The following is a 25333-nucleotide window of genomic DNA, read 5'->3' on the forward strand; positions in this document are numbered from 1 at the left end:
TGGTTGGTCAGAATAAACATGATCAAAATCAAAACCATTAAATTTAAAGTTTTCGTCATTCAAATAATTTTGAACAATTTTTTTCGAATTCTTCATTTTGTAAATCTTTCATTTTTTCTTTTGTATCTTTAATGATAGCGCATTCATAATCACCATGGATATTCAAGAGTTTGTGCATCATATTTGATGTTTTTGTTCCATCCAAAACCATTGTAACATCGTATAAATGAGATTCGATTTCTCCAACAATAAACAAAATAAAAGTTATTCCGTCCATTCTGTTTTCATTAAATAATTTGATGTGATCATGTTTTGAAGAAAACAAAGGAATAATGGATCCTCTACATGAAGAAGAACAACAACAATCACATTCTTTGGATTGTGATGATGATGACAAGATAAATTGAAGTAAATCATTGTTTGTCATTTGAAGAGCTATGTCTGGACTAAAAACTTCAAAATTATGAAGTCTTAATTGATCAGAAATAGAAAAAACTTCTGAATAAGATTGACAATAAACAACATATCGAAATCCTGTGTTGACATCTTCTAAATCATCACTTAATTCTTCAATTAAGTCTCTTCTAAATGTATATGTCGTGATATTCATCATTTGTGTGTCTACTCGCTTTAGATCTGTCTTTGTTTGATCAGGAAGTGAAAGAACAAACTGTAAATGATTAATTTTTCGTGCGAGATCAATCAAACTTTTGTATTTTATGTCTCTGTAGTTTGTACTATGATAAACTAACATTGTTTTCACGCAGGATTTGTTCTTCAAGGTCATTAAGAATGAGGCTGTATCGAATACTGATAGAAAAACAATGCATTGTTTCTTTTTCGACCGAGATTCTACAAATGAATTTAAATCTGTCAAGATATCATAGCCATGGTATTGACTGGAGAACCAAAGCGCATTCTCTTTAAGTAGATATTCATCGTCGCTTGTGAAAATGAAGTATTTGATGAGAGTTTGGTTGATTTGAAGAAGAGGTATCAGAATTCTGTCGCGATACTCGTAATTGTATGCGTAAACGGCTGGAAAACTGTTAATTACGTGTGATTCTGGTGAATGATAAAGAAAATTGTATGATCGCGAGGGATCTTTTTGGATGAATAAACAGGAATGCAATAATACACGTAATGCTATGACGTCAAGCTCATTTTCGATGAATACCATTTGATCAATAATGTATTTAGCTAAATCTAGGAAAGAAAAGATATTTGATATGTGTGTATCGACAGGAATGAATGGATTTGGTTTGTAATCGAGCAGAATCTGGATATATGACATCAATTCTTCGAATATTGGATAGAATCGTTGAATTTCCAAAATGGAATTATCATTTATTGATTCAAGGCTTTTTCCAACAGCTATTCTGATGCGATCTTTATCCTTGGGTACTTGGCGTGTAATTGACCTGAAGCAGTCAATTACACTAGAGATAAAATCATTCATTTTGGGATTCTGAAGAAGTGGAAAAAAAATTGTGATTTAGAATTTTTCCAACATTTTTGAGGGGCGTGAAGTAGTTTGAAGATATTGAAAAAAATGCCCTTCGATATTGCTTTCTTAGTTCAGATCAAAATGCCTATCATTATTTGAATCAAAAATAATCATTGGTAAAATCGTTGTTAAAATTTGATTTCATGTCTTATATAAAGATTAAATTACGTTCTTGAGCATTGATTTCTGGCTTCTAATTAATTTCATAGCCTAACACATATCGCATGAGTCAATATCGCGCATACTTTGTTAGTTTTAAATGAATTTTCAATTATTGATGATATTGCTTGAATAATTAACTGTTAGAAGCTCTAATTCCTGATAAAAAGTTTCTGTCTTTCATAACATCTTTAAATGGCGTTCATTTTAAGATAATATCCTTTAATTCATGTAAAATTTATACTAAACATCTTAATTGTTATACTTTTATTCTATTTTAGCGCTTTCATTCTTAGAGATGTGTCCAATTATACTAATATCATCGTGCTAAAAGAAGAAATTATCTTTGTTGAGGATGGTTCTGGTATCAATGGTATACTTATTTTCTATCATTTAATATCAATTGTTATCATATGAATTTTCTTTAATATGTGAAAAAAAAAGTAACATTATTGCAAAATTATAAAGAAAGAATTTTAAAATCTGACAACTTTGAGTAATTGGTCGTGTTCCTTAAAGACATCCTTTTGAACATCAATCAATTCTGAAACAGCATCCGCAATCTTTGTGTTTAAGTTAATCTTAGATAAGCAGTGTTTGATTGATTTAATCCAAGCTTTAGACTCTCTGTGGCTGTAATATTGAGGAGAATGAGAATGAACTAAGTAATACTTATTGTCATTACTTGACTTCACATTGAATGTAAAGAGATTCAAGCTTGGACCGAAGTCAGCATTACCTGTTGTCTTAAATCTGAAATCTTTGATTGGTCCTCCCATCTTGAATTCGCCAAGGGAAGAAAGAATTGTAAATTGGCCCTTTTGAACTGTTCCAGCGAAATGATTATTCATGTATCCTCTCAATGAAGTCCATGGAGCACCTTTCTCTATTTGGCTGTTCATGTTTTCACGTATCTTCTTCATCAGTGTTTGTAATGAGTCGTTTTCTGAAACGTTTTGAGGAACAATATTGAAACTGGAATAGAATTGTCCTTGTGTGAGTTTGTAATCTTTCTCTGCATAAGGACGGGTTCCAAAAACTTCCCAAACACCTGATTTACCGAACTTTCCATTGAAAGCAGACATTGCAAGAATTTGTGATGCAAGAACAGATTCAGTAAATCCATGTAATTTATCATCCTTTTGATTGTAAATCTTGAAATCTGTTTTCTTGAGGTCTTCATACATTGTTGGGATCCAAGGAGAAGTTGTCAAACGCTGTGTATCCTTTGAAGCATAACGGACAGCATCTTCATCGCATGGTCTTGATGGCAAATAATAATTTATTGCCTTGATCTTTTCCATGAATGGTTCTAATGTATTTGGATTCAATCCTATCTCTGGTATGTCTCCGTTCTCGGCAAGAAGTTTATTGAAATAGCCCAATGAACCACCATCTAAAACAGAATGGCAACCAATAAGCACAACTGAATCTTCTGATGCAGCAATAGTTGCTAATGCCGTTGTTGGTTTTCTGTTAAAGTTTAAGTCAACATAATCTTACATTTCTTCAAGAGATTTAATTTCATCTGGTATCTTGAATACTGGAACATCTCTTTTCTGGAAGACAAAGTCGCCGTTATCGAAATGGGTATGCAATCCTGCAAATGATTTGCATAATTTGTCAATAACAAAGTCTCTGTCATTTTTGTTGTTACAACGCCATGCACCAATAACATTTGCATTTGGCTTAAACCACATGGTCTCCATTCCGACAGTTGAACGTCTCTGGATTGACATTAATTAAAATGATTTATTGACTAAAAACTCTTTATTCGCACTTTGAATGGGTATCTTTCAAAAAAAATTGAATGCATATGAATTCATAGTGTGAATTCTTTGCGATCGTAAAAGTGACAATTTGGATTAGAGTTTACATTTTTCTGAGCTAAATAGAGGTTAGTTTAGCCATATATTTGAGAGTATTGTTTCAAATATTCATATCAATCATTTTATCTTGGAAAATTACTATAAGTCCTTATATGATTTCCATATTGTGAAACATTTTTTGTCAGCATTTGCATTTTCCATATGAGAAATAATAAATCTTGCTGTTATATTCCTTATCGTATTTGTGAAAGTAGTATTTTATATATCACTTATTTTTTTTTATCAAAAGATTCATATATTTATGATATCATATGACAAGATTCAGGATTTATCATATTTCATCAAGATTTTGTTTATGCAACAGTTTTCTATTGTATTGACGGATTTTAAGTTCAAAATAAGATAAATTCCTTTAATCCATGAAAAATTTATATTAAATAACTAAATGTTAGATTTTTATTCTAATTTAACGTTTCCATTCTTAGATATGTGTCCAATTATACTGACATCATCGTCATCATCATGGAATGAGACGAAATTATCATCATCATACCTGCCATCATCACCTACAAGTGATCCGTATAATTCGAATTTGTTAATTGCTATGCAAGGAGGTTCTCCTGGGCAATTTTCATTCTGAATAAGTCGGACGTATCTGGCTTCGTACGTTTGATCGAGTTTGTAGGTTTTCTCGTTGCATCTTCTCATACCTTCATCTTTCATTTTGTGAACTTCTTTCCATGTTTTATTATCATCTGAAATTTGAAGGGACCATGAATATAAGCAGCACTCAAAGCATCTGCGCTGTTCATCCTCGCAGCAGCATAGATCATAGTAGCAGCAACCACAACGGATAAAATATCCATTGAATTTGATTTTCTTGGCTTTTACAGAAAATGAGATCCATGGATGATCATCATTAGAATTACCGCAATTAGAACACCAATCGTAAACTTTGTCCCATGGGTAAATTGCATATTCAGATTTTGTTAACTGTTTGGAGCCATTTATGTACTGCTTTGATGATCCACTGACATCAATCATAATTATTTTATCATTAAAAACTTTTTTGAAGATTCCATCTTGTTCGGTGCTGAGAGAATTAAAAAAGAAAAAGGAAATCATTAATATTGTCACTTTTTCGATTTGAACAGAAAAATTTCAAAGAAAATGCAGGGGGTAACACCTCGGAGTGACTCCACATTTATCATTAGTCAGATTTTTTTTACATAAATTTTCCACATGTTTAATATAGAATTTTTTTCCTGATAAAAAGAAAAAAAAACTACTTTCAAATTTTGCAATGTGCAATCGATACGTTAAACTTTACCAATATAAATACGATGAATTTCGTAGTACCTACCAATACTATATTGATTCGTATAATGCGTTGTATCAGCTAAAAACGGCAAACATAGAAGAGTTAAACTCGATTTACAAAATGATCAAAGCAGAATTGATTGATTCAAAGAAACATCTTCCCAAAAATGTAATAAGAGACATTTTAAATATCATTCCGTATAATAATGGCTATGCAAAATCATATTTATCTCTTGCCAAATTTATATCTGATGATTATCATGTCAATGAGGTAGAAAATGTTGAACCTATTTCAAACTTTTTGTTTTATAAAGAATATGGAATGAAATTAGACAAGTCTGGTAATTTCCAAAAATTTGAATCTGAAAATCTCGATATTCATTCAAAAGATACAATTTACAAGGCATTAATGAATAACGACAAAGAAGTATTCATCTCGTTCACTGAAAAAAGAGGCTTTAATAAAGATCAAACACTTAAAAGCAGTTTATATCCGGATTCTAATTTAAAATATTCATTACTTGAATTATGTTGTTACCGCGGAGCAATTGATTGTTTCAAGTTTTTACGAACAAAATTCGACTCAAAAATAATTCTAAAATGTCTAGAATTTTCATTTTTGAGTGGAAATCCAGAAATCATGAGTGAATGTTTAAAGTATATAAAACCACATTTTTCTTGCATGAAATATGCAATTATTTCACATAACATTGATTTTGTTACATTCTTGATGAATGAGTACAATTTAATTCTCTTGATATCTGAATGCGGATATCATAATAACCTTGATGTATTATTAGTTTATTTTGATAAAACTCATGATGTAAGCTAATGCTTAATTTATTCATCAATGTTTGATATACCTTCCCTTTGCAAGTATTTCCTTTCAATTGGCTTTGGTTCCGATATAAACCGCTATAAAATATTAGAAACCGCTCTTCAAAATGCAACAATATATAATAGTATAGAAACAGCCAAACTTCTTATTTCTAATTGTGAAGATGTCAATTACAAAAATTCACATGGAGAAACTTCTCTTCATTTAGCAGCAAAATATAATTGTAAAGAAATAGCCATAGATCTTCTTTCACATAATGCAAATATCAATGAAAGAGATAATAATGGGAAAAACGCTCTTCAAATTGCAGCAGAATATGATCATATAGAAATTGCCGAAATTCTGCTTTCGTTTGGTGCAAATATTAATGAAAAGATAAAAATGAAAAAACGGCGCTTCATAGTGCAGTTTTTAATAATCATAAAGAAATGGCTGAATTCCTTCTTTCTCATGGAGCAAATATCAATGAAAAATATAAAGATGGAGAAAGCGTTCTTCATTGTGTGGCCTTTCGTAATAATAAAGAAACAGCCGAATTTATTATTTCACGTGGCGTGAATATCGATGAAAAAGATAAATATGGAAGAACCGCTCTTCACTATGCAGCGAATAGAAATAATAAGGAAATGGCCGAACTTCTTCTTTCACATGGTGCAAATGTCAATGAAAAAGATGAACTTGGAAGAACTCCTCTTCACTATGCAAAAGAAAGTTATAGTAGAGAAACAGCCGAGCTTCTTATTTCACATGGTGCAAAGAAATAGGTCTGTACAAACTATCACAACTTTTACACTCTATTCAAAGAGTAAAGTTTAAGTAGTTTTACATTCTCGATGCGGCCATAGTCTTTTCACATTTCTCAGTTTTAATGAGTTTGATGTTAAAACCCTTTTCTATCTAAAGATCTTTTCTTTTTAATGTATTAAATCACTATATAGCCAAATGAAGATAATCATAAAAAGCTGTAATTTCATTACTAACTGAAATCTTTTTCAGCAAACAATTCAACATTTAGAATGAGATTTTTAATTTTGTACAATCAATGAAATTTTAAATTTAATTTTCCTAGAGGAGAACTAAAAAATTATATAGTAAGAAATTAAAGTTTTTATTCGATAAGAACGACATCGCTATCGTTTTCTTCTTCCTCCTCCTCTTCTTCATAGTCAGTATCTGATGGCTCTTTGTCAGCCACATGACCAGCAACAAATATTGAGACAAATTGTTTCTTTGGTTTTGTTAGCAGGAACTTTTGATGGTCGTAGAACACGAATTCTACATTTTGAAAATGTTGTGCTGAGTATTCTGTGAAATGGGAAATTGGAATTGGTTCTCCCATGCCAAAACCAGCAATGGACGCGAACAAAACATCGTCTTCGACTCTTGCAGGTTTGTCAATTGCAACAGTAGTTATTATGTGAGGTTTTCCTTCACATCCTGCAAGAGATTGTACATGATAGATTGCTTTTTCTTCTCCCTCAGGAACTGAAAGTGTGAAATGGAACGAGAGTTCTCCATATTCATTTGCTTCTTCGTAATAGTTGTATGTTGTAGGATACACCAATTGAAATTTTCCTATTCTTGTTTCCCTCAGGTGTTGTCTATATTGCTTGGGAAAACATAAAATAAATTGCTCTATAGCTTGTGTTGCTATTAGATTAGTTGTAACTGGTAATTTTGAGGCGAAAAGGTCTACAAGAACACGGGATTTTTTATGTCGTTTTCAATTGGTTTAAGAGATTCTATGACTTTGTTAAACATTTCACTATAATCTGTGTTGTCTTCGACCCCCCAATTGTTAAGAAGTTTATACAACAATTTCAGTCTTTTCATGGCGTATTTTCTTTGAATGGATTCGGGTAGCGAGAGGTTACAGTCGTCGGTTTGTGTTTCGTTACTCGAATATTGTTCAAGAGAAATTAAATCTTGAAATTGTGCTCTTGTTAACATACTTGTAGAACTATGTGAAACTTGTTCTGGTGCTGGTTGTAAATCTGTTTCAGATGTTTCTGTTGTGTTTTGAGAAGAAGAAGAACTCAAATTGTTGGACAATTTGTCTTGAATTGTAGAACTATGTGAAACTTGTTCTGGTGCTGTTTGGACAACTGTATCTGTTGTGTTTTGAGAAGAAGAACTCAAATTGTTGGACAAATTGTCTTGAATTGTATGAGGAAGTTGCTTTGGTATTATAGGAGGTCGTAAGGGTTTTGAGAATGGTGAGACATAAGTTGTAGGAACTTTAACTGCAGAGGTAGTCGACGAATTGTTTGCGACACTTTTTCTTCCTTCCATTATGAAAAATAAACTGTTTTTTTCGGACTACTCATAGAAAAGTTTAAAATAAACGGTTTTTACCAACGGAGACCCCCTCTATTTTTTTATTTTATTTAATAGTTACCGTTGGCAAACCGTTCCATCTCAAATATTGAATGAACTATAAACGTTTTTTGTTTTCTATATATACTTTTTTGTCCAACGGTAAAACTTTTTACACAACGGTTTTTGAGAGTCGTCGCCGTTGACTTTTTTGTAGAGCACTCAAAATAGTATAACTTTGTCCGGACAAGTAAGGGTCTATCGTCGCTACAGGAAAAGTTACAGGCGTTCCAAGGAAGTATACTTTGAGAAGCCTTTTCCCCTTATAGAATGAGATAGGACGGTTATTTTACAAAACTGACAACACTTTGACCGAGTAGTTTTTTGTGCTGAACAAAAAGTGTCATATAAACATCTGTCAAAAACCGTTTTTTAACTTCACTTAAAATGCCACGTAAGCTACGTAAGAATATACGTAAGAGGAAGGGAGCATTGAAACATCCAATAGTAAAACTGACACCACAACAACAGTTGCAACAACAAATGATGAATGACCCCACTATGTTGCAACAAATGTCAAGCAACCCTATGCTTTTAAACCGAGTTATTGGTGCACAGAGTGGAGGTTTAAGAGCGGCACTTTTAGCGAAAATGGCAGGCTATGGTGGAGCTGCAGACGGAACAGCTTATAACCCTCAAAGTCAAATGAATTTGAGTTCACTCAAAAATCAAATAACAGATGTCAAAAAGTCAAACATAGACATACAGAAACAAATAAGTGAAAACGAAAAGAAACTAGAATATGACAGACACACAAAGAAACTCAATGAGTTAAACGTAGAGAAAAAGAAGAAAGAAGAACAACTGAAAGAACTAAGTACAGAGGAATATGCAAAAAAGTGTCAGAAAAAGCAGCAGAAGTAGCAAAAATGGAACAAGATGTTATAAATTTGAAAAACCATACTACTCAATATAAAGTACTGAAAGATGAAGAGATAAAACAAAAAGCCCTGAAGACATATATGGATAGCGATGAGTATAAAAAAGAAGTTGAAGCAAATGTAAAGGCAGAAAAACTTTTACAGTTGCAAAACCAAACCGTACAGTATGAAAACTTAGCACAAGAAAGTAAAAATAACGACGCAGCCATGCAAAAGGCAATGAAAAGCGCAGAATATATAAAAGCTAATAATGACTGGTTAGATGCCCAAGCCAACGCTAAAGCAGCCCAACTTATAGGGTCAATAAGGACAAAAATACAAGCGGATGAAGACAGTTCAAATGAAGCTTTAATGAATGCTGACTTTAAGAACGCCTTCGAAGCTCTTCATAGTAAGGTGAAACTAGTGAACGACTTCTCATCTGGAAAGAAACTGAAGTCTGAAGGTTTCGACAACGAGTTAAGAGAAGTAGCACAAAATATGACGAAAATAACAGATGCAGCAACGAGACAGGCAGTTCAAAGTGCCTATGACGCCGTTAGAGCAACTGTTGTGGAAAGTCAAGAAAAAGAGTTACAACAGACCAAAACAGACCTAGTAAATGCTTTCTTAAAAACGAAAAGTCAGGTAGGACATTATGCTGCAGATGGAACATATGTGCCAGCTGGTGGAACTTATATACCACCAAACCCTCCAAGAGAAGCACCTGCACCAGGACTACCTAAAACATTTACATCGTCACATGGACACAGACACAGGCATGCACCAAAACCAACACAACAACCAACACAACAACCAACAGTTCAAAACACTGCACCACAACCAACAGTTCAAAATCCAGCACCACAACCAACAGTTCAAAACACTGCACCACAACCAACAGTTCAAAACACTGCACAGCAACAACCACAAACAGAGCAAGGACATAAAAGAAGTAGAGAACAAGGAAACCAAGAATTCTTAAAAATGCTTAAGGAAGATTATGGTTACCCAGATACTCTTGACTTTAGTGACAGATATAAAGAAGCTATTAGAAAGTTCAAGGAAGGAAATACTGACCCGAACCTATTTAGCTTTATGGTTCAGCATCAAATCGGATATAATCTCAAACCTGGAAAATACAAGCTCGCTAAGGGATATGATTTAATAGCATATCATCCAAATGACATGATGAATTTACTCCGAGATATTTGGTGTCAGAGCTAAATGATAATTCAACTCTCTTCATGAAACGCGTAAAAAATAGAGACGGAACGAAAGAAGAAAGGTTTATGAGTCCGGATGACTTAGATAGGGAACTTGTTAAAAACGGTCTCGGAATATATGAAATGCCAGCAGATGAGGTACAAGAAACTCCACAGGAAGAAGTTCAGATACAACCAGACATGGAAGAAATAGTTCAGCAACAACAGCTAGAAGAGCCTGAAGGAAACGAACAAGTCCCTCCTTTGGAAACTAACTTCACAGAACTAGATGAAGATTTGGAACAGCCGAAAAATCTTGACCCTCAACAAGAGTATGCGGAGAATATGGAATCTTTCCAAGAGTCTAAGAAAAATTCGGCTGACATAGTAGAAGAATATCGAAAAATGTTCGCCGACATACAAAAGACTCCAACATCAGATGAAAATATTCAGCATAGAATGGAAGTACTGAAAGAAAATGTACGCAAATACAACAATCCTTTTTACTTACGACCATATAACGTTCAATCTTTGGCTGAACTCGGTGAAAATAAAAGGTTAAATTTCAACAAAACATATAGAAATGAAACATTGTTTAAAGTTCATTCAGAACCTAACCAATATGGAAACAAACCTACTTTTGTTTCTGCAGACTATGGAACTACAATGAGATGGGGTCATAAAGCTAATCCGGATAGGTGGTTCATAAACTTACAACCACAATTCCAAGAAGTTGTAGACGCAATGGAAGTGAATGGTGAACCAGATATAGCTGGTATTTTCAGCGCGGCTTTAATGCCATTGAAAGATATGAAACATGCAGATATTTTGGACCAGTATGAAATGAACATGGCTGATGGAAATATAACACCTGACGTTCTAGAACATTTATCTCAAAGAACTACACAGAACCATAGAGATGGTATATTTGGTGAAGAGTTTAGAAAGAAAGTTAGGGAGATAGAAGGAAGAGAACCTATTGTACATGACCTTGCAAACGAAAGTTTACAAAATGTCATAAAAACTTACTTTGCAGACAATGAACTGAGAAGGGATGAATATTTAAGAAAACTCAAATGGACAGTACCAAATGAAATGTTAGTATTGAAAAACATGTTCCTTGACAAAATAAAACCAACTACAGAAATAAATGACGCAAGACTGAAACGTTGGGTAAAAGCTTTCCCATTCACAAAAGATATTATTGGTTACATGGAAAGAAAACCAGAATGGCTACAAAAACATATATTTGGAAACGAGCTTATTCCATATGGACAAGCTCTGTTTGAAGAGCTTGAACCGGAAACTCAGGAAAGAGTCATGCAAACAATACGCGAAGACTCAAATACAAACTATGACAAAATCTTTCTAGGATATAGGTTACCTGAGATGGGCGACCAGAGCCCAAAGGCAAAAAGGACATGGGAAATTTACAACATACTAGGTGAACATGAGGCAAAGATGCAACAACTTGAAGCAGAGGGCAAGTTACCAAAAGCGACACCAAAGAAGAAGAGAAGAGTAGAACAAAGTGAAAGTAGTGAAGAAGTAACTTCATCTAGTGAAAGTAGTGGCAATGAAGGAAAAAAAGAGTTAAAAACTCAGTCAGGAAGAAAGTAAAGCTTGGTCCGACTATTATGACATATAAATCCAACTATTCTATATTTTTACCCATATGAAATGTACGCCGCTCAGAATATAACGCCAACAGTTTTGGATGCCATGAACGGAAATGTTTCCGAATGGTATAACGAATGCGACAATGCCATTAGAAGGTCAGAAATAGTTCCTGGAACTTACGAATATACAACTGCTGTTTCTTATGGAAACGTAGGTGAGTTTGGAGAAGGTTCTTCAACAACAGTAGATATTGCTTGCGACAGGTTTCATATTATTTCTATTGACAACTCATTCTTATACGTGGAACAAGACATTGAAATAAAACCTTCTGCCAAGTTGTCTGACAAGAAAGGTTGCAATGGAATTTTCTATGTCGGATACCAATATGCTCCAGAAGTTTTCATGGGATATAAGATATATTCTAACTCTGACTTAGTTCAAACAGTAACATGGGCAAACTATGAATGGTTCGCTTTGAGAAACTCAGTACAACCACAAGCTAGAGAACAAACAGACCAGTATGCAACTATTGAGAAAATAAGAAGACTTGACCCTAACGTTCCAGGAGTTTATGTTAACCTTTCTGGACAAACTGCAGCAGCAGTAACCAAAGTAAAACTGAAACTTAGAGTTCCTTTGTCATCTTTCCTCATCTTCAGGTTTTTAAGATACTTGCCAAACTGGGCAGGAAAAATTTCTATTGAACTTACTCCAAGCAAAAATAACTTAGTCATTGCACCAACACAAGACCCATTCACTATTACAGACGTAAAGGGAACAAATCAAACGTCATTCGCCGAATTTTGCAAAGACAAAGTTGACTTAGACTTTGGTTTCTCAAACTTCAACAATGAAGTAAACTATTATTTCAATGCTGCTGGAACTGCTTGGGACCCAGTTAAGTTCACATGCGAAAAATTTGAATGCAAGAGAATAGAAAGCAGACTTGCAGTCTATATGTTGGACCCAGATATTTCAAATGCTTTAGCTGCCAAATATATTGCAGTTCCACTTATGTTCCCTATACACCAAATATCTGTCAAAGACTTTGCAGGTGAAGTTGGAAACCAAAATCCAGGAGCCGCAGGTGCAAGAACAGATATTGCTTTAACAACTGCAATGAAACATGCAGATACTATGTTTGTACTGTTCAGACGAACTATAAATGACTATTCTTGTTTCTACAACCCTGGTATTAAATATCATATAAACATAGATGGCAAATATTATCCAAGAGAAGAATATTCTACAGTTGAGGATATGAGGTCATACAACTTGACATTAGATGCTATGAACTTTAACAACAACTTCACAACAACCATTAACCCTGAAATGCAAAGTTCTATTATGCCATATGTGAAAGTATGGACTCATACAGGAGGTCAAAAAACTCAATATACAAATGGAGACCGTTCAAACTTTTGGCTTGGCATTCCATTTGCTGACTCAGAAGACTTTATGGGTGGTATTTCAACTGTTGGTACAGTTCAAATACAATATACTGGTGACAGAGACGGTCCAGATGAATTGAGAGCAAAGAAGTTTACAAAACCAATAGCACTTTTCACGGAAGATGCTCTTTTGAAGATTCGTTCGATGAAACCTGCTGGGGCTCCTCAGATTGGCATAACGACAGCTTCCATCGAGCAGATTTTGGCAGCAGGTCAGTAAGTTGTTCTTGAACTGACTTCTCTCCGTCAAATATTGACAGTACGCCAGTTTTGACATAATATTGTATTATAAACTTTCCTTTAGTAATATATGTAAGTTTTGAAGTTATATTTTTGTCTGCTTCAAGAACTTTCACCATTTCAGTTATACCAACTTTCTTTGCTTTATGAAAATATTTAGGTTCAGCAAAGACTGCTATTCTATAACATTTTCCATTGTTTGTGTAAAGAACTATTCTGTCAATGTATTTGTATTGTTTGTGAGTATAAACTTTGTTCTGCTTCAATTCAATAAGATATCCGAATACGTCCATCTTTTTATTCTAAGTAAAATGTCATTTCCGAAAAATAGAAGCGTAAGTGTTTCAAAAGGTTTAATGGCGGTGGCAGATGTGAAGTTAAATTCACCAACTCAAACAAACAGTCAAAGTGTTGTTGTCAATGTCAAAGACAGAGATGTTGAAGTGGGGAAACCATACGAAGACGAAGATGGTATAACAATTGTTCCTGTAAAAGAACCAACATATCCTGAAGTTAACAGAGACTTAAGTTCTGTTGCAGATATTCGAAACGACTACCAACAACTGAAAGACAAACTTCAAACTCAGGAGAAGATTTGTCAAGCTTTAAGTATAATGTTAAACTTGGTCGAACACAACCCTGTAAAAGTGAACTCATATGTCATTGCACCTCATGAAGTTTTGAAAGAACTATTGAAACTTTTGACAGAGGCAGACGATATAAACATCAAAGAAATAGAACCCGACATTAGTTGCTGTGGTGTTTCATATAATGTCATTGACAAGATATACGTTATGAAAGGAGGTGAAACGTTGAACTTAAAGTATAGTTTCCCAGACGTTATAAAATATTTGACGACCACAACATTTCATTAAAATTTATTTGCTAAGTAAATGGCAGAAGACATAATGGTTTATACTATTACGACTAAAAACCCTGAGTCATATAATTCTATAACAACAAACTTACAAAGTCCTCAAGGACGATATTGTAAACTAACCTTAAACACAATGACGACTAAAGCCTGTTTTGCTCTTTTGACACCAGAAGACTTTATTGTTGTGAATGGTAAAAAATACTCCTTTGAAGATACTTACTCAGATATACCACCAACAGGTTTTGTTGACTTATTTAATACTTTAAGTACGGGTGTAACATGTGCTGCAACTAGAGCAGGTTTCATTATGTTTGGATGTCCGACTGAGTTTACTATAAACGATATGAGCTATAATACAAAACTTATTTCTGGTTTTTACTACCAACAGTTTCCTATAACAGGAAAAGGTGTCATACAAGGAATGTCTATTCCATTGACATTAAGCACACCAATCTTATATATTGTTTCAAACTTAGGTTCAAAGTGTTATTCGAATGTCGACAGAAACTATTATGACCAAAAGATACTTATGCGTATAAACAATACTTTCTCTGCTGGTTTGCCTATTGTTCATTCGAATGCAGAATTTTCAACCTTAGTGAACTCAAACACTTTGGCAAGTATAACGTTGACATTAGTTGACGCAAACTTTGTTCCTGTAAAACTTTTATGTCCTATGTATTTGTCAATGACGGCAGAAAGTTTCGAATTGGAAGATGCAACTGGTGAAAGTATTGTATTACAAGAACAACTTCAACAACAAATAGCTCAAGAACAACAAATGCAACAAATGGAACAAAGTCAAGAATAAAAAAATATTTTTTTTTATTTTTATAAAAATGTACAGAATAGACGTTTCAGATTTTTATGACTTCCAAGCATTCAGAAATATGTGTCCATTTGAGACTATAACAAAGCAGTCGAGAATTTGAAACGTTTAGTCATTTATGTTGACTCTGCCCCAGAATGTTATGTCATGAAAGAATGGGATGTTGTCTTTAACAAACCAAAGCAACAATAGTTTGAACAAGAATGTAGACAGAAACTTAAGAAAATAAAAGTTGTACAAGTTGGAATGAAGATGTTAGATGCTTGGGATATCTTATTGTCAAAGTTAGAAGATTTTTCAGTTCGAGGTATAAAGTTCTATACACCTTCTCCAAACTTCTATTCTATCTTCACTGGATATAAATACGAACAAGTAGAATGGAAAGAAAATATTATAGAAGCTTGGTTAGACCATGTCAAAGAAATTATATGCAATGGAAACGAAAGAGTCTATGAGTATATCTTATGTTGGTTTGCAAACATCTTACAACATCCAAGTGCTAAAAATGAAACTGCTCTCATTATAATTGGAAAACAAGGAACAGGTAAGAACACATTCTTTACAGATATCTTATGCAAACTGTTAGAAGGTTATTCGAACCCGAATATGACAAACTTAGAAAACATCTGTGGCAAGTTTAACTCCTCAATAGAGAATATGAAACTTATAGTTTGCAATGAACTTCAAAGTATAGATACAACAAAAGTTTTGAACTCAGATGCTTTGAAGAGTCTTATAACAGACAAAGTTGGAGTTGTTGAAAGAAAGTATAAAGACCAAAGAGTTTGTGAAAATGTTGCAAACTTCATTATGGTTTCAAACAATGCTGTTCCGATGAAGTTAGAAAGTTCTGACAGAAGATATGTAGTTGTCAGAACGTCAGATTCTCATATGCAAGATACAGAATATTTTGACGACTTAGCAGAAACTTTGACATCTGACTTTTACAACCACTTGTTCTCATATTTCATGACATTAGATATTTCTAAGTTCAATCCAAGACAAATTCCACATACCGAAGAGAGACAAACATTGTTAGAAGCAAACAAGAGTGTATATGAACTGTTCATAGATGAAACTGACTTTGTGTCATTAGATGAAAAGTCTTTATATGATGAATATAAACAATATTGTCAAGAATATGGTTATATGGCAGCTTCTAAACGTACATTCTTGGCAAATGTCAAAAGTCTTTTAGACGTACAGAATGGTGTATATACAAAGAAAAATTTTTCTGAGTAAATTTTAAAAAAAATATTTTTTTATCCGATAGAAAAGATGACGAAATTCATCTCAGTAAACAAGTACATGTCAGGACTTAAAGAAGAACTAGACCCATTCACATATTTGAATGTTTACTTCTACCATTTTGAAAAGTCTTCATTCAGCAAAGTTTGGAACATCGAACCAGTTAAGTTTGCTATTGTGACTAAAAATGGTGCGAAATTTGAAGACTTAGACATAGAAGGTTTGTTAACAGTCAAAGAAAGTTTTGACAGAAGGTTCTCAAACCTTAAAGAAGGCAAAGCATACAAACTTGTTATACCTTATGAACCAAAGAAGACAGACGACTATGAATATTATGAGTCTAAAGTTGTAGAAGTTCAAGGTAAATTGGGTAAAAAGATTTTAGAGTCTAAGCCAGTGTTTACTCCTAAAGAGGAAGAGAACATTGACATTGACCCAGAAATGTTCTAAAAATAAAATTTTATTTTTACATGTCAAATTTCTTTTTCTCTGGAACTGGTTCAGGTTCTTTCTTCTCTTCTTCTTTTTTCTCTTTCTTTTCTTTCTTCTTCTTTCTGGTGGTGAGATCAAATTTCTCAGAACCATATTTATGTAAAAGTTCTTTGTCCTTTAATAGCTCATCTATTCTGTTTTCTATTTCATCTTCAAGAACAGCGCATGTGTCTTCTTTGCATTCTAAGAACTTTTGTTGGACTTCATCTTTCCAATCGGCGTCATCTCTGTCAACAAGTCTGTCATTGACAAATTTTAAGACTGCTCTTTGTAATGTTTTATGGTTCTTGTCATATTCCCAGAAACAGAACTTTAGAACAAATTCACCTTTCTTGTTTACACTATGTAAGATTTTATGGTCGACAGATGTTTTGCTGTCAAAAAGTTTGTCCGAATATAGATAGCGAAATCGCTAGACATTTTCTAAAAGATAAAAATTTTAATTTTTCTAAAAAATGTTAGAAAAAAAGTTTGCTGACATTGACAAAAAATTTGAGAATGTTTTAAAAGAACAAGAGGAAGTTAGAAAATGCTCAGATAAAGCCTATACATGAAAGTTCTTATTTGCTCAGAATGGTATAACAGGTCTAATTGCACCACCTGGGTCGGGTAAGACTTTCACTTATCTTAAAATGGCTGCACAACAACAAGAACTAGATGAGAAGAACCCATTCTATGAGTTAGTTGTTATTTGTTCGACTTCTGGTCAATTTGACCAAACCGTCAATTCGTTCAAAGATATTATAAAGAAGTCTAAGTTAGTATGTATAAAGGATACTGAGTTGTTAGATTGGATAAAGAAGTACCAAAGAAGAGTTTTGAAGTATAATGCTATAAATGAGTATATAAATTCTAAGTTAAAGACCCTAATGAGGAAATGCAGAGAATATTAGAGAAGAAACACTTCAGAAACAAACAGAAAGAGATAGAATACATTTCGAAGAAATTGCAATCTTACGATTGGAAGACTTACCCTCATAGATGTCTTCTTATCTTAGATGATTTCGCCTCTCATCCTTTGTTAAAGAACAGAGAACAAGATATGTGTCGAATTCTTAAGAAGCTCAGACACTTTAACATCTCAGTTGTCATTTGTGTACAGACAGCAAAGAGTTTAAGTAAGGATGTTAAAAGAATACTTACTGACATTACTTTTCCCCGGATTGTCCGAAGACGATTTCATGGAACTTATGAAAGAGTCCATGGCAGGTAAGTTTGACAGACATGAACTATGGGAGAAGTACAAAGTCATACAAGACCCTCATACTTCTTTCAGAATTCATATCTACGCAAACAAAGTTCAAATTGTAAAAAGTCAAGCTTGAAAAATCTAAGTGTTTAGTCTTAGTAAGATGGTAGCTTCTTAAAGCAAATACCATTGCTGAGTTTTATGTACGTGAAGAGAAGTACAATGAATTCAATTACGAGTACAATTGCAATGACAACTAAGGCAACTATTTTTGTCTTTTGCCAGCAAGGGTACTTCTTCTCTTCCAATGGTTCGGCAGAACTATACTCACTCATGAGAAATGCCAAAACGGTTTAATAGAAAAAGTGTCATTTTTTTCATGTCCGAAGACTCGAAGGTGCAACACTTCCAAAATACCGACGAACTCAGAAGAGCAGCATGACAGTATTGTTCTTGACAACTTCTTTGAGTTCTCCAGGTACACCTTGGAAAATGCTGAAGAACTCCGACACAGAGAATTTGGAGAAATTGCGCTCCAATACTACCTTGACAAACAAAGGGTAAAATAAGACTAAAAACTTAACGTTTAAAAAGTGACATTTTTATGAGCTCCGAGTCACCGAGAAAACTTGGTCAGATGTTAGCAGCTTACTTCCCTGAGGAGGATGGAAGCGTTACATACATCAGGTTCAAAAACAACGAACCTGGAATTGCGTACCAAATTCGCAATTACATGACCATGGAAGAGTACGAAAGGTTTCTACAAGAGAAACCAGCTCTAAACAACTCAGAAAAGAAAGAGTAAAAAGTTTAATTCGTAATTGTTTATTTTTTTACTTGTAAGGGCAAGCTGCAAGTATGAAGTCGACTATCTCCGTCTTTGTTTTGACGAGCTGGACGGCTCTTGCGAGTACGTCTGTTTTGCGGTCTCCAGCTGGTGTCTGACCTTCGTAATTGCGCATGCTCTTGAGAACTCCAACTGTAAATGGTTGTAGGATGAAGAGTCTCTCAGACTGCTTGAGGTAGTCTTCACGGTCACGAACCGAATCTGTGGTACGAGTTGAATCGGTCGATTTGAGGGAAGAGACTGAAAGCCTGTCGTCTTCCATTGGAGCTGTAGCATACTCTTTGCGTAAGCGGTTCAGACCTTCTTCGAAGTCTTGGTCTCTCTTCGATTGAGATTGGAATTGTGGGGCAGAGTTTTGCATAAACATCCAAGGGTTGGGGAAGTAAGGCATAGGCTGAGGAGGGTAGTTCGGGAAGCCTTGTGGTGGGTAGTAACCTTGAGGTGGAAATTGGTAGTAATTCGGAGGTCCTTGTTGGAACTGAGGTGCAGGGGCTGGTGCTTTAGGTTCCTCTGGTTTGGGAATGGACTCGGTTGGTGGTACGTCGGACATTGTCTTGAAACAGTACAAATATTGTTCTGAAGCAGTGCAAGTCTTGTTCTGAAGCAGTGCAAGTATTGTTCTGAAGCAGTGCAAGTATTGTTCTGAAAAAGTACAAGTATTGTTCTGAAACAGAAAATTTTTCTCACAAATTGAGAGCTTTTACGGGAAATTTGTTCTGAAAAAGTTCAAGTCTTGTTCTGAAAAAGGACAAGTATTGTTCTGAAACAGTACAAGTATTGTTCTGAAAAAGTACAAGACTAGTTCTGAAACAGTACAAGTATTGTTCTGAAAAAGTACAAGACTAGTTCTGAAACAGAACAATGGACAACATCGAGCCATTAGATGAGGCAATTTACCTTATAGAGATAAATGAAGTTGTTAAGCAGTACTTGGGCAAGGACAAAGCCAACATGTCCCTCGGCTTCTGGTTGTCTGGAAGAGGTGCGCTGAAAATCGAAATTGAAACCGGAATTGTCCTACAAATACCAGAAAACACTCCTGTAGACGACATAAAGGAGATGAAGAAAGAAGCTCTTCTCAAGTTCTTTGCAAAGCGCCCATGGATACAACTTCCAAACAGAGAGAGTCCAATTCCACGAATTATACAAATTCTCAGAGCACTGTTCCACTTCTCAGGACGGCCGTTCTTCATAACCTCAGAAGGCGACATCCAACCAATTCAGTAAACCTTAACGTTTAACTTCACTTTTTTTATGTTTTTACTCACACTCGTACTCACCTGGTATGAGTACAATTGTTTCAACTGTGAACCTTATGTAGAAGGAATGATTGCGACTATCGCTTCGGTCGATGGATAATACGTGCTGGTTTTACAGACACTGGAAACTGTACTTCTGACAGATGTTGTTGCGACTGTCAGATAACTGAAATTACAGACCCACCTCCCCCAAGAACTCCAACACCAACACTCAAGTTACCAGAGTCTCATGTGAAGAAGAAGCCTTCTGGTAAGTTTCTTATAGCCATCTATATGGCACGTTTAGAGTAAAAACATTTTTTTCATTTTTTGAATGAAGCAAGTTAAATTCGTCCCACACCAAACTCAATGGACCGATGAAGAGTTTCAAGCTATGGTTGAAGGTGTTGAGAACGACATAGACGGCGAACTTGAAGGAGCTCAAACCACAATTGCAACCAAAATTGCACAAGTCAAAGAAGAGATAGCTCCACTTAAAGCTACCAAAGCTACTCTTGACCTCATGGATACTTACCGTTTAGATGTCAAGAGAGGAATAAGACAATTAAAATTAAAACTCTTAAATTACGAAGCTATACTCCAGAAGTTAGCAGAAATGAGAAGACTTTACCAGAGCTACTTACATGTAAGGGACTTACCTTCAAGCAGTCCGACCAAAGATGAATTTTCTGACATTGTCCCAATTTTGTCCGAAAGTCAGCTCAGATGTTTTGAACTGCTCCCAACATATCCAGAATATGAACGTTTGCCTGAACTCTTCCGCAATCTCAAAAAACGTTTTTTGGTTCTCATGTTCGAAACTTTTATCGGAAGAGACAACAAACGTTCAGAAGAAGAACAAGATATTATTTTAAACTTGTTGTATGACTTAACTGTCATAACCAGCTTTTTGAAGTAAAACCGTCATTCTCAAACCACTTCATTTTTTCGATGTCCGAACAAGCACCGAAGCCGAACACAATGGAAGATGTCCTTTCAAGGTTGCCAGACAAGCACCCAATTCAAATTCAAATTGCCCAATTGAAAGCTCATCTGACAAACACCATTAAGACTCTCCAAAGTAGTCTTATGACAGAGATGACCAATCTCAAAGCCGATGTCCTCATGAACCAAGCTTCCAATGAGAAATGCCTGAACGATTTCTCAGAATCGTTGCGCAATTACGAGAGAGAGAACCGAGACCTTGCCAGACTCATCTACCGTTTCTTCGAAGAGATAGACGCCATCTGGAAGGTACTCGGAAAGGACAGAACATGCAACACCGTACTTCGTGAGTACCAAATTGAAGAAGGAATTGTCGAGGAAGAAGAGGAAGAAGAGAAACACGAAGAAGTTCCTGAAGCCGCTACATGGGCAACCCTTGTTGCCGATGACGGTTACGAAATTTCCCAACCCTACCCATACCAAATCCGCAACAAGGAGACAGGCAAGGTTCTTACCCCAGTCCTCAACAACTTGGGACACTTGAACCTGAACCTTCGGAATCGCGGTTCAATCTCCATGGGCAAGCTTGTCGCAATTCAATGGGTTCCAAATCCAGACAAGAAGACGAAGGTCAGACACATTGACGGTGACAAGCTCAACAACCGTAAGGAGAACCTCGAGTGGTTCTAAGAGTAAAAAAATTATTTTAGGGGGAAACCCCAAGTAAATTTAAGTTTTTATTTTTGGTATTCGTACCAATCTTGGAATGTGAAGACCACATCCCAACCTCTGTACGTGAGTCTTGGGTCCACGTCTAAGACCCTTCTGTAGCAATTTCAAGCCCGAGCAAATTCAATTGTCAACCACTCGTCTCCTCTGTAGTCTTCAATCCATTCTTTGAAGAGACGGTCGAGTTCGGGCTTGGAATATCTCTTGCCTGGGTCCGAGACCAACATTTGGTTGAACTGGACGAAGCGCTCAGGGATGTACGCCATTAAAAAAATGTCACTTTTTTTAAAATAAATTTTTTATTTCATGCAATGTTTAACTATTTCACCATCTTCTTTAACACCCCAGTACTTACGCTTGGAGAGGACATGAACTTCGGTGAAAATTTTGTCCAATTTGAATTGACCCATCTTTTCACCGACCATTCCCATTTCAATGAGTTTGTTGTATCCTTCTTCGTTCGTCATGAGTGCGTCAATGTTCTCATAGTAAACCTTGACTTTGGATTTGACTTCGGAGAAGAATTTGTTGTACTCGTCAAGGACTGCTTTTGCGAACTGAGGGTAAGACCAATGTTCGACAATAGGTTTTAATGTGGTTACTAAGCCACTTTGACCTTGAGTGAATTCGTACTTCAAAACAAAAGGAGAAAACCTTTCAACAAAGTTGTCGACCTTCTCATAATGTTTACTCTTCATCTCTTGAGGTTTCTTAATGGAATATCCCCATGTCGAATTCATAAGCAATTTGAGTGTCATTGCAAGTTTGGGGTTTGAAGCTTTCCTAATATCATACAGTTGTTGTATGACTTTTCCAACTGTATAGTTCCTTCCCGGGAACTCACCATCTTCGTTTGGAATTCCAGTCGGAATATATTGGACAAACCTCATGTATGCAGCGTTAAGGTCGACATAGTATATCTTTTCATCTGAGTCGAACTTGTCGCAACCAATTGGTCCAGTTTGTGGAAATTCAAGTGAGTCTCTTATCTTCTGAGAAACTTCTCCTGTTATCTCATAAACATCGTCGAAGCAACCTGTTTCATATAAAACCTTCTGACCTAACTCAGATGCTCTCCAATACAATTTGACGTCAATTGGATGTCTCAATGGAAGTTTGTTTATAGCATCTTGAAGTTCTTGCAACCTCATTGGAAGTTCTTCTGGTTCAGGTTGGTATCCGAACATACCAACTCCTTGTGGAACTGTGTACTTCTTTTGTACTAGAACTTTGTCTGGAACAACTTTTGGTCTTGCTAACAATGAAAAGTTTGTTTCGTCTTTTGGTACAAAAGTTTCTGTCAGCTTGTCATCTGGAATTGGTTCCAACAAACCTTTCTCGAAAAGAATGTTTACAGCTCTGACAATGTTGCACTTACTTTTACCAAAGAATGGGTTTGTAAGACTTTCGTTCAACATGAAGTGGTTGTGGACAATTACAATCTTCAACCATGGTAAGTCTTTGTCAACAACATAGTCGTCATGTGAAGAACCTTTAGCTGTAGGTATGTTGACTCGGATATTGACATTTGCCAACGGTGCAATTTTTGCCAATTGACCTCTGAGAATGTACCTTGTCTTCACACATGACTCAAGATACTTCATCTTCTCATCTGTAACAAGACCAGAGTTCCTGAGACATGTAAGAATACAAGGTTCATTGACAATTGTTTCAATTGAATTGTAAATTCCATACCTTGTCAAGTCAATGTCAGACTTATTTATGAAGGGAAGTATCCAGCATGTTGTCTGACTGCTTGAGGGTTAGGTTGGTACCATTCGAACTTGACACTTGCAATTCCTTCAATTGCATTCAAAATGTCTGAGTCGGAGTCAACCATTTGTTCTCTCTTTGTAGTCTTGAAAGCGTCAAGAAGTTTTGCGGCTGTTTGTTCATTGCCATGTGCATAGTAAATGTGACCATCCAAATCTGTTATGGTCAATCTGAGATTGTGTCCTTTCTTATTTCCGTCTTGAATTGCAGCAAGTACTCCCATGAAGCCTTCTTTGTTCTTTCCTTCGTCAAAGTTTACTGTAAAGGTTCGACCAGATGTAATTTGACTTCTAACTTCACGATACTTTTCATATGCATATCTTGTTCTTTCCATGGGAGCATGTGCGTCTTCACCTTTTCCTTTTTTCCTTCTCAAAGGATGCAATTGTTCGTCATGTTTCCAGTAGAATCTGGCAAAGCCGTCGTGTCCTTCAACTTGAGGTTCACTAACATCGAAAGGCATGTCCATAAGACGTTCTTCTTCTAACCTCTCTAGTCTGTTTGGATAATTGGCACGTGCTGTTTCCAAATCCATTTCGTAGCGAAGACCAGACAATTTGTCATAGACTTTTATGGGTCTTCCCTTCCTATATTTAAAATTCTTCGAAACTCTCCAACCATATCTTTGTAACTCTGCTTTTATTCTAGCAGACTTTCTATCCATTCTATATGGGGGCATTTTTATAAAAAAAAAAAATATTTTTTTCTTTACTTTACATAACCGCCTGCTGCCATAAGTCTTTGACGCCAACCCATACCAGCTAATGAAGGTTGACTTGGTTTAGTTTGGAAACTAAACTTTGGTTTTGGTTTATCTTCAGTTTTTGGTTTTTCTTCTTCTATCGGTTTTTCGTCACTTTTCGGTTCCTCTGACTTTACTTCACTTGCAGGAACAGTTGTGTCGTCAACATCTTCATAAATATCATATGCCATTTGTTTTTGTTTTCCTTTCAACTTTTTGTGTTTGTTGTAAAGTTTAGAATATTTCGACTCTAAGTCAATGAGATGTTCTATAATGAACTGTTGGTCAGTGAAGTAAACTTTTCCATCTGTTGTCTCGAAAGCTCCTTCAGACTTCAATATTTTATTTGTGAGAGTCTGTTTCTTTTTTGAGATACTAGCCGTTCCATTTCTATGAAAAGTGACTTTATAGTTAGGGTTTGTATTTCCAGACCTGGCACTTTCTATTATTGAATTTTTCTCTTCATCTGTAAGTTCTTTGACAGGTTTTGACAATGGTTCTGAACTTTTTGTTTGTGGTGTCAAATCTACCGTTTCAACTTCTTCGGTCATTTCATCTCAGTAAAAAATTTTAGTTTGGTTTGTTTTCAACTGGTTGTTTAGGTTTTTTAAGTCGGTCTAAAACTTCCTGAGGTATAGGAAGAACTTTACAAACACGTGGTGTAAAAGGTGGTCTTCCATGACTTATTCTGTTTAAAGCTGCATTGTTCATTTCATCTCAGTAAAAAATTTTAGTTTGGTTTGTTTTCAACTGGTTGTTGTTGTGGAGGTGGGATGGTTCCTTTAATAATATCATTCAGTTTCACATGCTGAGCCTGACTATATGGTATCGGTTTAAATGCTGGAAGCCGACAAATCCATCTTGAACTCATTTGTCTCAATGCTGCATTGTTCATTTCATCTCAGTAAAAAACTTTACATTCCCCACGTTTGAGGCGGTTGAGGTTGGTTATTGTTTACCCACTGTTGTGCATGGTTATATCCTCTGTTAAAGAATCTTTCACCTTGGTCCATATAGTG

The 25333-nt window shown here is 35.3% G+C and overlaps 25 protein-coding genes and 4 pseudogenes across 29 annotated transcripts, besides 1 other annotated feature; 16 read left to right on the forward strand and 13 right to left on the reverse strand.

Annotated features, from left to right (window-relative positions):
- Positions 1-55: 55 nt before the first annotated feature.
- TVAGG3_0470400 (protein polyubiquitination) lies at positions 56-1459 on the reverse strand (the record flags this gene model as incomplete). The annotated part of the gene is made up of 1 exon (XM_001308696.1): positions 56-1459. One exon carries the CDS (start codon positions 1457-1459, stop codon positions 56-58), a length of 1404 nt encoding a protein of 467 aa, XP_001308697.1.
- Positions 1460-2142: 683 nt separating this feature from the next.
- Positions 2143-3051, reverse strand: TVAGG3_0470410 (uncharacterized protein; the record flags this gene model as incomplete). The annotated part of the gene is made up of 1 exon (XM_001308695.2): positions 2143-3051. One exon carries the CDS (start codon positions 3049-3051, stop codon positions 2143-2145), a length of 909 nt encoding a protein of 302 aa, XP_001308696.2.
- Positions 3052-3165: 114 nt separating this feature from the next.
- TVAGG3_0470420 (uncharacterized protein) lies at positions 3166-3405 on the reverse strand (the record flags this gene model as incomplete). The annotated part of the gene is made up of 1 exon (XM_001308694.1): positions 3166-3405. One exon carries the CDS (start codon positions 3403-3405, stop codon positions 3166-3168), a length of 240 nt encoding a protein of 79 aa, XP_001308695.1.
- Positions 3406-3949: 544 nt separating this feature from the next.
- Positions 3950-4603, reverse strand: TVAGG3_0470430 (uncharacterized protein; the record flags this gene model as incomplete). The annotated part of the gene is made up of 1 exon (XM_001308693.2): positions 3952-4539. One exon carries the CDS (start codon positions 4537-4539, stop codon positions 3952-3954), a length of 588 nt encoding a protein of 195 aa, XP_001308694.1.
- A 195-nt stretch (positions 4604-4798) lies between these two features.
- Positions 4799-5647, forward strand: TVAGG3_0470440 (protein of unknown function (DUF3447); the record flags this gene model as incomplete). Its single annotated transcript, XM_001308692.1, has 1 exon — positions 4799-5647. One exon carries the CDS (start codon positions 4799-4801, stop codon positions 5645-5647), a length of 849 nt encoding a protein of 282 aa, XP_001308693.1.
- Positions 5648-6081: 434 nt separating this feature from the next.
- On the forward strand, positions 6082-6417 carry TVAGG3_0470450 (cyclin-dependent kinase inhibitor 2C-related family; the record flags this gene model as incomplete). The annotated part of the gene is made up of 1 exon (XM_001308691.1): positions 6082-6417. One exon carries the CDS (start codon positions 6082-6084, stop codon positions 6415-6417), a length of 336 nt encoding a protein of 111 aa, XP_001308692.1.
- Positions 6418-6761: 344 nt separating this feature from the next.
- Positions 6762-7217, reverse strand: TVAGG3_0470460 (attachment subunit-related family; the record flags this gene model as incomplete). The annotated part of the gene is made up of 1 exon (XM_001308690.2): positions 6762-7217. One exon carries the CDS (start codon positions 7215-7217, stop codon positions 6762-6764), a length of 456 nt encoding a protein of 151 aa, XP_001308691.2.
- Positions 7218-7466: 249 nt separating this feature from the next.
- On the reverse strand, positions 7467-7945 carry TVAGG3_0470470 (attachment subunit-related family; the record flags this gene model as incomplete). The annotated part of the gene is made up of 1 exon (XM_051235481.1): positions 7467-7945. A coding segment is annotated over one exon (479 nt), but the record flags the coding sequence as incomplete, so codon positions are not given.
- Positions 7946-8416: 471 nt separating this feature from the next.
- Positions 8417-8837, forward strand: TVAGG3_0470480 (protein of unknown function, DUF4106 family; the record flags this gene model as incomplete). The annotated part of the gene is made up of 1 exon (XM_051235482.1): positions 8417-8837. A coding segment is annotated over one exon (421 nt), but the record flags the coding sequence as incomplete, so codon positions are not given.
- An 815-nt stretch (positions 8838-9652) lies between these two features.
- On the forward strand, positions 9653-9874 carry TVAGG3_0470490 (protein of unknown function, DUF4106 family; the record flags this gene model as incomplete). Its single annotated transcript, XM_051235483.1, has 1 exon — positions 9653-9874. One exon carries the CDS (start codon positions 9653-9655, stop codon positions 9872-9874), a length of 222 nt encoding a protein of 73 aa, XP_051093307.1.
- Positions 9875-10703: 829 nt separating this feature from the next.
- Positions 10704-24580: a mobile genetic element.
- Positions 11775-12317, forward strand: TVAGG3_0470510 (uncharacterized protein; the record flags this gene model as incomplete). The annotated part of the gene is made up of 1 exon (XM_051235484.1): positions 11775-12317. A coding segment is annotated over one exon (543 nt), but the record flags the coding sequence as incomplete, so codon positions are not given.
- TVAGG3_0470520 (protein of unknown function, DUF4106 family) lies at positions 12672-13385 on the forward strand (the record flags this gene model as incomplete). Its single annotated transcript, XM_051235485.1, has 1 exon — positions 12672-13385. One exon carries the CDS (start codon positions 12672-12674, stop codon positions 13383-13385), a length of 714 nt encoding a protein of 237 aa, XP_051093309.1.
- TVAGG3_0470530 (protein of unknown function, DUF4106 family) lies at positions 13762-14216 on the forward strand (the record flags this gene model as incomplete). The annotated part of the gene is made up of 1 exon (XM_051235486.1): positions 13762-14216. A coding segment is annotated over one exon (455 nt), but the record flags the coding sequence as incomplete, so codon positions are not given.
- Positions 14299-15049, forward strand: TVAGG3_0470540 (uncharacterized protein; the record flags this gene model as incomplete). Its single annotated transcript, XM_051235487.1, has 1 exon — positions 14299-15049. A coding segment is annotated over one exon (751 nt), but the record flags the coding sequence as incomplete, so codon positions are not given.
- Positions 15122-15949, forward strand: TVAGG3_0470550 (annotated as a pseudogene). The gene has a single exon. A coding segment is annotated over exon 1 (828 nt).
- Positions 16081-16353, forward strand: TVAGG3_0470560 (Poxvirus D5 protein-like family; the record flags this gene model as incomplete). Its single annotated transcript, XM_051235488.1, has 1 exon — positions 16081-16353. One exon carries the CDS (start codon positions 16081-16083, stop codon positions 16351-16353), a length of 273 nt encoding a protein of 90 aa, XP_051093312.1.
- Positions 16420-16809, forward strand: TVAGG3_0470570 (protein of unknown function, DUF4108 family; the record flags this gene model as incomplete). The annotated part of the gene is made up of 1 exon (XM_051235489.1): positions 16420-16809. One exon carries the CDS (start codon positions 16420-16422, stop codon positions 16807-16809), a length of 390 nt encoding a protein of 129 aa, XP_051093313.1.
- On the reverse strand, positions 16860-17271 carry TVAGG3_0470580 (annotated as a pseudogene). The gene has a single exon. A coding segment is annotated over exon 1 (412 nt).
- Positions 17484-18176, forward strand: TVAGG3_0470590 (annotated as a pseudogene). The gene has a single exon. A coding segment is annotated over exon 1 (693 nt).
- On the forward strand, positions 18645-18845 carry TVAGG3_0470600 (uncharacterized protein; the record flags this gene model as incomplete). Its single annotated transcript, XM_051235490.1, has 1 exon — positions 18645-18845. The coding sequence occupies one exon, from the start codon at positions 18645-18647 to the stop codon at positions 18843-18845; it is 201 nt and encodes a 66-aa protein (XP_051093314.1).
- On the reverse strand, positions 18874-19437 carry TVAGG3_0470610 (uncharacterized protein; the record flags this gene model as incomplete). Its single annotated transcript, XM_001288044.2, has 1 exon — positions 18874-19437. The coding sequence occupies one exon, from the start codon at positions 19435-19437 to the stop codon at positions 18874-18876; it is 564 nt and encodes a 187-aa protein (XP_001288045.2).
- On the forward strand, positions 19749-20114 carry TVAGG3_0470620 (uncharacterized protein; the record flags this gene model as incomplete). Its single annotated transcript, XM_051235491.1, has 1 exon — positions 19749-20114. The coding sequence occupies one exon, from the start codon at positions 19749-19751 to the stop codon at positions 20112-20114; it is 366 nt and encodes a 121-aa protein (XP_051093315.1).
- On the forward strand, positions 20520-21044 carry TVAGG3_0470630 (uncharacterized protein; the record flags this gene model as incomplete). The annotated part of the gene is made up of 1 exon (XM_051235492.1): positions 20520-21044. The coding sequence occupies one exon, from the start codon at positions 20520-20522 to the stop codon at positions 21042-21044; it is 525 nt and encodes a 174-aa protein (XP_051093316.1).
- TVAGG3_0470640 (HNH endonuclease family) lies at positions 21077-21760 on the forward strand (the record flags this gene model as incomplete). The annotated part of the gene is made up of 1 exon (XM_051235493.1): positions 21077-21760. The coding sequence occupies one exon, from the start codon at positions 21077-21079 to the stop codon at positions 21758-21760; it is 684 nt and encodes a 227-aa protein (XP_051093317.1).
- On the reverse strand, positions 21808-22065 carry TVAGG3_0470650 (annotated as a pseudogene). The gene has a single exon. A coding segment is annotated over exon 1 (258 nt).
- TVAGG3_0470660 (DNA/RNA polymerases family) lies at positions 22099-22266 on the reverse strand (the record flags this gene model as incomplete). Its single annotated transcript, XM_051235494.1, has 1 exon — positions 22099-22266. One exon carries the CDS (start codon positions 22264-22266, stop codon positions 22099-22101), a length of 168 nt encoding a protein of 55 aa, XP_051093318.1.
- On the reverse strand, positions 22595-23403 carry TVAGG3_0470670 (uncharacterized protein; the record flags this gene model as incomplete). Its single annotated transcript, XM_051235495.1, has 1 exon — positions 22595-23403. A coding segment is annotated over one exon (809 nt), but the record flags the coding sequence as incomplete, so codon positions are not given.
- Positions 23637-24236, reverse strand: TVAGG3_0470680 (uncharacterized protein; the record flags this gene model as incomplete). Its single annotated transcript, XM_051235496.1, has 1 exon — positions 23637-24236. A coding segment is annotated over one exon (600 nt), but the record flags the coding sequence as incomplete, so codon positions are not given.
- Positions 24581-25044: 464 nt separating the features above from the next.
- On the reverse strand, positions 25045-25209 carry TVAGG3_0470690 (uncharacterized protein; the record flags this gene model as incomplete). The annotated part of the gene is made up of 1 exon (XM_051235497.1): positions 25045-25209. One exon carries the CDS (start codon positions 25207-25209, stop codon positions 25045-25047), a length of 165 nt encoding a protein of 54 aa, XP_051093321.1.
- Between the last annotated feature and the right edge of the window lie 124 nt (positions 25210-25333).

This window comes from Trichomonas vaginalis, chromosome II, assembly GCF_026262505.1.
Source record: "Trichomonas vaginalis G3 chromosome II, whole genome shotgun sequence".
NCBI lineage: Eukaryota > Parabasalia > Trichomonadida > Trichomonadidae > Trichomonas > Trichomonas vaginalis.